The 8,141-nt window shown below is 47.1% G+C and overlaps 1 protein-coding gene across 1 annotated transcript in view; it reads left to right on the plus strand.

The window, feature by feature from the left end:
• Window positions 1-7,561, plus strand: part of RNF130 (ring finger protein 130) — a 54,543-nt gene extending 46,982 nt beyond the window's left edge. Inside the window, exon 8 of the mRNA XM_050311854.1 lies at window positions 799-7,561. Within this exon, the coding sequence (XP_050167811.1) occupies window positions 799-908 (110 nt within the window). The 3' untranslated portion in view covers window positions 909-7,561. The remainder of the gene's footprint in view (window positions 1-798) is intronic.
• The last annotated feature ends 580 nt before the right edge of the window (window positions 7,562-8,141 follow it).

An 8,141-nucleotide genomic window follows, 5' to 3' on the forward strand; every position in this document is an offset into this window, starting at 1 on the left:
GAAACGCTTTGGCCAAGGGCCTGATCTGATAGATGCTTTCAGAGAACCATCTGTGTAGCAGGAGGGCTGGGCTCCTTGCAAAACACACCTGTGGGCTCAGAGAGCCACGGCAGCTCCAGGCCACCGAGGAAAAAAATGAAATTCCATTCCCCACTTTATCAGCAGCTGCTCAGTGCTTGGTTTGGGTATCACCAGTGTTGGAGAACAGGGTTGGGTCTCCTTTTGGTTACGTGCAAGGAAATACAGAGGTGCCTTTTTCTAGAAGATGAATCGGGTGGATGAAGGTTGCTGAGCTCTGGAGGAGGTCAGGCTTTCGGCAGCACCGATGGGATGATCCTTGGGGAGCCCCTCTCCCAGCCTGCCCATTCCTCTCGACCCCGTGCTGGAGCGCTCGTGCTGGTGCACGGCACAGCGCTGTGGTGCCAACCGAAGGCTTCTGAGTTTCCCAAGGAAGCACATCCCTGCCTTGCAAGGCTGCAAATCAACAGCCAGCACCAAGTGCAAAACTCCAGCCTGCCCCAGCAGGCTCAGACTTGACCTGTTTTATCTGAAGGAGTGATTTGAGGTGGGCCTGTTCATGCATTTGGAAAGCAGTTGCTTTGAATTGTCAGGGGAGCAGGTGAACAGAGGTGAACAGAGGTGAAATATTTCATATGGTTGTTACTGGTTTGCATTAAAGGGTGGCTATTTTTTCCTTGTGTACTCTGTTTGCAGCCAGCACCCAGGTATGAGGATGTTCTGCTCAGTTTTTGTGTTGTTCATGTGTGTTCCTAATGTGGTTTTTTCTACCTCTTGCAGGCAGTCACTTCTTCCATCGTAACTCTCTGTCCCCTCGAAGCCTGGTCTACGAGAGCGAGTTCTCAACCATCGAGCCTGCCTTGGACATGTATGACGAGAACAAAACCTGAAAGGAATCCATGCTCCTTCCTGGCCCTTTTTCCGTTCTTTTCATTTCTCATTCCTATTGTTGTGTACTCTTTCCATGGATCTCCTTTGTCTGAAGAAGAGCTGCTTTTTCCAGAACACGAACCCGCCTTCTCGACTGCACCGACGAAGACCAGCTGTGGTGGTTTCTGAGGTGGCATCTCTGAGCTGACAAAGAGCTGCGTGCAAGCAAGGTTGTCTGATGGAAATTGCTGAGTAACAGCATGGGGAGCTGTGTCGGTCCAGCCGCGGCGACGCAGGAGAGGTTTTACGGTGGTCCTAAGAGTTTGTGTCGTACTGCAAATGCGTCTCGTAACACAGGCGTCCGCTGTTTCCAGTTGTTTAGTTGTCCACGTGGTTGGGCAATGTCAGAAAGGGAACTGGTTGTAGAGGAGATGGCCAGTGACTGGTAAAAGCACTCGTATATCTTGGTCAATCCATAACCTTACTGTGAAGTAGCCCCTTCCGAGAGGGACCTTTATAAGTGCATTGAGTTTCCTACAACCCACCTAACCCCGGACAATGGCGAGCCAGTCTGACGTTCAAGCTGCAGAGAGGACCTGCGTTTGCAGAAAGATTTCAAGGAACTTGATGCTTGGTTTTTTTTTTCTCCGGTTTGATTGAAGCAGGAGAAAAATGGTATACACAGAATATACTTTTGGTCCTTCCGTGTGCTCAAGTCAAGTGAGTCTCTTTCTTGTGGAGAGGACATTCACAGAACCAGCACTTGATCTACCTGAAAACCATTAGACTTTTTGAAATATGCAGGAATCGAATTAGCTTTCTTTCTCACTTAACTTTTTTTTTTGGAGGGGGGGTGGTTGGGGTAAAAAAAATCCACCAAATTTTTCACTGAGGTTTTTTAAAAGCCAGCATGTTGGCATTACGCAGAGAAGAAAAGAGGTAAGCTTCTTATCCAATTCTCCCGTTGAGATCTGCAACAGTTATTTAACAAACGCATTCTCTGAGCTGTGCCCTTTCCCACTGACATCAATAATGGGAATGCAGAAAGCAGAAGAAAGGAAAGCAGCTACTGCCTTGACACGCTGCAGGAAAAATCAATTTTTACCAGCATGTGACAAAAGTGGTGGGGAAATGGATATGGTTTGCAAGCTTCTGAGAGAACAATGCAGAAGTGGAGAGAGAGTGTAACCTCTGGAGCTAAAAGTCATCCACAGCGTTCCTCTAAAGAGCCGACGTGGAGGAGCGAGCGCTTCTGCTCCGCCTTTTCCTACCGGACAACGCATAGCTGTTAATGAATGTTTGGATTTTTCTCCATTGCAGTCTAAGTTACTGTAGGTGTAGAAATGCATTTGTGTCCTTGTAATACGAAACACAGTTTCACCCTCTGTATAGGAATCTTGAGAAATCAGTTAAGCCAAAAAGAAAGGTAAGACATACTCTGCCGTGCTTTAATTTCACCTGCTTTTGCTACGAGCAGGGGAATTTCCCCTCCTTTATAATGTTTTTAATTGTATAGCGGTCTGCTTAACATATATCCTTTCCTGAGGTGTGGTTCAGCTGTGTCTTTAACATGGATGTTTAAGAGAAAAATGAAAAACCCAGCTCTGTGAAATGAGGAAATGATCCTCTTCGCCGAGCGTGCTTTGACTTTTGTTGCTGTGCGTCAGCTTTATTTAATCTGATAATTCGAGAGTGGGTGGTGTGAAGTGTAGGGAGGTTTTTCTCATAATACCCACATTTATATTTACCAAATGCACTTTTATTGTCATTCAGCTCACTCCAGAAATGTGCTGAGGCCCCAGACTTCTTAAGAGCACAATTTTGACACCCACTTTCTCCTGCAAAGCAGAAGTGAAGGTCACAGAAAACGCCAGCAGTGGCTTGAGCAGCAGCGGGTCGTGGTCAGGATCCTTCCTGTGCTGGCAGATGTGCAAGAGGGGCAGTGACACAGCTCCTGGCAGACAAGCCCGGGCAGAGCTCCCCAGCCTGGCCTGGCTGAGCTGTGCTCAGGCCGGTACAGGGCTCAGGGGCGGCAGAAGGGCTGATTGAGCAACCCCTGTTTTCATAATTACATCTGCAAGATCACAGCAGGAAAACACGTGAGAGCGGGCACCTTCCGAAAACAAACGCCTGAGAGAAAAGTCACCAGCTCTCAAGGATGTCAGAGGGCTTGTTTTTATCCGTAGAGGGCAGTCAGGGTCACAATAAACCCACAGGCACTTGGGTGTTTTGGTTGAATACAGAAATGTCTGGGTGTCTCTGCATGTGCGCGGTGGGGTTTGGGTAGGACAGCCTCTTGTATGGGGTGCTGATGCTCCAAGCAAATCCTTCTTGTAGGGGCTGTCTCAGCCTGGCACAGGGATTTCCCCCAAGGCCACCAGGAACGTCACCAGGGCCCAGGTTCGGCACAAAACCAAAACTGATGGTTTCTCAGCTCCAGCTGAGCCCGTTCGCACGGATATACAGGATCCCTGCCAGGATATACAGGAAAGCTAGAAAAGGCATGGAAATTAAATCTAAAAACTAGAAAGCACAAAGCCCCCAAAGACAAAATAATAAATAATGTCATTTGTATTTTGTTAAATCTCCTTATTTCCAACTGAACATCTTGGCTTTAAGCAGGGGAAGGGCATATTTGCCTCTGTGGAGATCAGGGCTTGGCATAGTGATGTAAAAGTGGATTTGTGCTGTAGCATCTTGGATAAGGGAGCTGATGTTTATAATTGGCATCCTGGATTCAGAAAATCTTGCAACAGTGGGAAAATTAAAAGCTTGTTCAAGCAATTGATCCCTACGTGCTGTAGCAGGAGTTCTCCCACTTAGTCATATTTAGCATGGGGAGGAGGCACCACAGCAACATGGGTGATGTTTTTCTGGGCTGTGTTGGTAAGTTTGAGGTTTTCCTTTTAATATTAATCAGTATATAAAAAAAGCTTGTTCTTGTTCTGCTGCAGTGGTGCTGTGTGTGGTTTGAGTCATTTCACAGAAGTAAAACATACGGCAAACTACCAAGGACTGTAAGTGCCAGTAACTTGGAAAAGTCATTTTTAAGGTTAAAAAAAAAAAAGTGCTTTTTAACAGCAACATTCATTTTATGACTTCTACATATTAAAAAAAAAACTTTTATCTCCAAGTGTTTCCCCAAACTATTTAAACCCCAACATTTCACCTTCTCTTTCCTGGCCTCTTGTTCTATGAAAGTTTTGCATGTTCCCGTAAGGCATTTGTAAAATCAAGGTTTGCTTGTGTTCTTAGAGGATAACTGCCAGTAAAAAAAACAGACTGTAAGTGTGCTTTTTACCTATAATACAACATTAAATATTAAACTTGAAGCATGTTAAAATTTCCCTAAAGACCCTCACAATTGCTCTCTCCAGTGAGCTCCTGTGTTGGGATCTGCACTGTCCCCTTGCTCTAGGATACTTGCCCTGGCACCTGAGGATGCTGTAGGAATAGCCAGGTGTCCTACATTAGCCAAAGACAGACCAAAAAAAGAGTTTAATAAATGTGTTTAGGAGTGTGTTATGAGACTTTTACACATCTTCTGTTTTCTTTAAACACGCTCATGTAAAGTAATGCAAAGGCTTGGGAGAGCCAAGAGCTTTTTACCAGGTACTGGAGAGCAGAGGGAATTCTTCAGGAAGCGTCGGTCACACCGAGGCTTCAGAACTTGTTCAGTCCAATTTAGGTTTGAGGTAATGCCACAGTCAGGTCATGAGCTGAAGGATGAAGGCACCAGGGTTGAGCTGAAGTTCAGGCAGCTCTGCAGCCTGATTACTGGCAATTGAGTTGACTTAATTATTAAAAATATTTGGCATTTTGCTTAGCTAATAGTAATTTGTTTTCTACAGCATAGGAAATAGCTCACAAGCTGAGGCACAGGGAGGCAAATGTAAGAGCCACAGGGCTGCTGCCAGCCTTGCAGGGTGGGGAGAGAAGGGCAGGAGGACTCAGAGCCAGGACCTCAGGAGACACCTTCAACTTCCCAAGTGAAGCTTTTGCTCCCTTTTCACCCCTTGTTCCACAGCCATACTTGACCTAATTTTCCAGTCTGAGCAGTGCAGAAGAGTGCATGATGTGCCATGACAGCTTGCATATGTGTTGTTATATTTAAAAGATTTCTTCCCTTTTTCCTTTCCCTGCTAGACTTGCTGCACCACAGGGCACAGCTCAGGGCAGCCCGAGCTCTGGCACACTCGGTGGAAAAGGCTGAGCAGGGGAGGGAGTGAGGGAGGGAAAGATGCTCCAGTTAAGCTGATTGAGGGGAAATCAAGGGAAAGGTAGACTGTACATCTGTACATTGGTGCTCATTGCTGCTTTGTTTCCAGTGGTTTTGAAATAATTAAGAGAAAAAACAGTACTCCCTACCCCTTCCTTGTGGGATGCAGTGACAGGAGCGGGGCTCCAGATGGGATTTTGCTCCTGGAGCGGAGCCATGGTGCTCTGTAAGCCCCAGCTGGTGATGTCCTGAGCTGTTGGTCACAGCCCTGACCTCATAGGGGCCTGTTGGGTTTACCTGGTGCTTGTGAAGTGCTTTAGGGAGAATAAATCCACTTGCAGGAGCCTTTGCAAAGCAGCACGAATCAACACCTTTTTGTCTGTCAGTGGTTTGATCCTTTCATTATCCTAGTCTTTTTAAAAGCCTGCAACATTCCCAAACATGCTTAATTCTCCCCAGTTAATCTCTGCTGTCCCACTCCATCAGTACCTACCTGCTTCCTCCTCCTCTGGAGAGCCGGGTAAAGGTCCCCATTGTGCAGGCACCACCGTCCCCCTGTTCTCCAGCATCTTCTTCATCACTGTGCCATCACATCACTGTGCCATCACCATGCCAGCCAGCCCCTCAGAGGGGATTCGTTGCTCCAAACCAGCATCACAGTCCGTGGGAGCACAGAGGTTCCTGGTGGGTTGTTCTTGGCCAAAGCTGGCTCTGTGGGGCCGGGGCTGTCCTTGTGGGATGCTCGTTCTGTGGATCCCTTCAGGGAGCATCCTTTCAGTCCTCCACCCAGTAGCCTCGTGGAGATGCCCACATGAACAGAGGTGGATGTGTAGGTTGTGCAATAACATCTGAATATTTATTCTTTTTTATGGCAATAACGTCCAGGGTCCCTGGGTTTGGGGGCCCTATGGTATAAGGTGTTGCCCAAAAATAGTCCCTTTCCTAAAGAGTTAGTATTTAAGTATTAATATTCCTGCAAAGTAAGAAGTACATAGTGTTTTATTGAAAGCTGAAGCTATTTAGAATGATTTCAATGCCAGGCTGAGGTGTAACATGAGCTAGTGTCATACAGCTGGGAATGGGGTTTTGCAGCCCAAAAATCAACTGGACATGCATGTAAAGGCTCCTTCACTCCTGCTGGGCTATTCCTTTCACCACTTCCATCCACAAGCCCCTCATGATCCAGGAGCTTTTTATTTTCCCTGAGCTCAGCTGTGCACATTTGCTGTGCCTTTTGCTTTTTTTTTTTTTTTTTTTTTTTTGCTGCTTCCCACATGCTCCATGGCTCATTTTCTCTTGGCTGTGATTTGACCTTCAGCTGCCCAAACCCCTCGGGGGGACAGGAGCCATTAATTTGCAGCAGAGCAGTTCTGCTGGGCTGTGCTAAGGCATGGACCACCAGATTTGCTCTGGATTCCCCCTTGCCCTGCCCAGTGCCTCTGTCTGTGACACACTCGGGTTGTCTCGGGCAGTAAGGGCTGTATCTGCCCGCAGCCTTCCCACGGACCTGGGCTGCACTGGGAAGGAGGATGGTACAGAAAACAGCTCAGCCAACCCTCCCATGCTCCAGCACAGGAAAGTCTGGGCTTGAAAGTAAACTTGTTCTTTGCTGCTGTAAAGCCAGAATGTTTAATGGAGTGTTTGGGGCTGTTGAAGCAAAGCTCCTGTTTGCCCATTTGTGCGGTCCCATCAAGGCAGTGTCCCAGCCTGTTGCTTTCTGGTTTTGCTGGAAGGTGCTACATGAACAAGAAGACTTCTCAGTTGCCACCACGTCAGCAGGTAGACTTTTCCCACCCTGTATGTCTAGGCTTACCTCCCAGCACTGGTAAGACCTGTCACGCTGCTCCTATAAAGGGGAATAACCTTTTGGAGCAAACTGAGTGGTAGCATCTCCCTTCTGCTTGTCCCGTCAGCCCTGCTGCAGTTTGCAAGTAGCTGTTAAATACTAAAAGCTTCTCTGTATGACTGTGCCTGTCCAGGATCAGCTGCTCGAGGCCATGGCTAACTATGCACTGAATCCACCAAAACGGGATCATTTTATCTCAGCAGAGAAGGGACACCCCAGCCTTTGGGCACAGGAGACTGCAGCAAACAACAACAACAACAACAAAACCGCAACTTGTGTGTAAAAGGAAAAGTCTGTTTCGACTGGCTTGCTGCAAGGTGGGTCACACCGGTGTGACCAGGGAACCTGAACGCTCCAGCAGCTACCAGGGGCCTGGGGGTGCTGTGGGGACACGGGCACGGTGGGTGAAGTGGTGCCCTCCTGACCGTCAGAGCTCTCCAGCCCTTGTGAGAGTGTAGCTTGCCAGCAGCAGAACTTGTTGACGTGTTTTGATGTAAGTATAACACTGTATTGTAGTTACGTGGTATATGCTGATATGTTAATAGTGTATACTGACTAGTTAGGGTTTGCTAATGTACTACATTTCAATAAAAAGCAATTTAAAAATATGGAGTTTGTGAGTTTGGTGTCTGAAAACACAGGAGGATGAGAGCATCGCCCAGTGACTCCAGTCCCTCCAGTATTTCTTATATATCTGTCTTAGAGGGCAGTGTGGAACAACATTGTCAAAGGATCCATTTTCAAAGAGGATTTTTCCCACTCTGCTGTAAATTTTTTTTCATTTGCTGTACTAGTCCCTAGAAATCTCAGGCCATTAAAGGCCACATGGTTCAAAGTGGTTTATGAATATACTGGAGACACTAATCAACCTTCCCACAGCTTTTGCTACCTGCAAGATGGCACAGAGTGAGCAGGATCAGCAATAGTAACACAGAGAAGGATCCGTTCAGCACCTTTTCCCAGTGCTCAAACCCTCCCCACAGCACACCCAGCCTTCAGAAACCATCATGCTGCTCCCAAACACTGCCATGCTATTGAGGTGAAGGCCCAGCCCTGAAAGCTGACCCAGCTAATAGATATTTATATTACAGTAGTGTACAAAGGCTCCAGCTGGGATTAGGGCACTGCACTAACACAGAGGACAGATCATCCCAGGGTTAAAGGATTTATAGCCTGAAAAAACCACGG

Source organism: Myiozetetes cayanensis, unplaced genomic scaffold (assembly GCF_022539395.1).
Source record: "Myiozetetes cayanensis isolate MyiCay16 unplaced genomic scaffold, myiCay2020 scf17, whole genome shotgun sequence".
Lineage (NCBI taxonomy): Eukaryota > Metazoa > Chordata > Aves > Passeriformes > Tyrannidae > Myiozetetes > Myiozetetes cayanensis.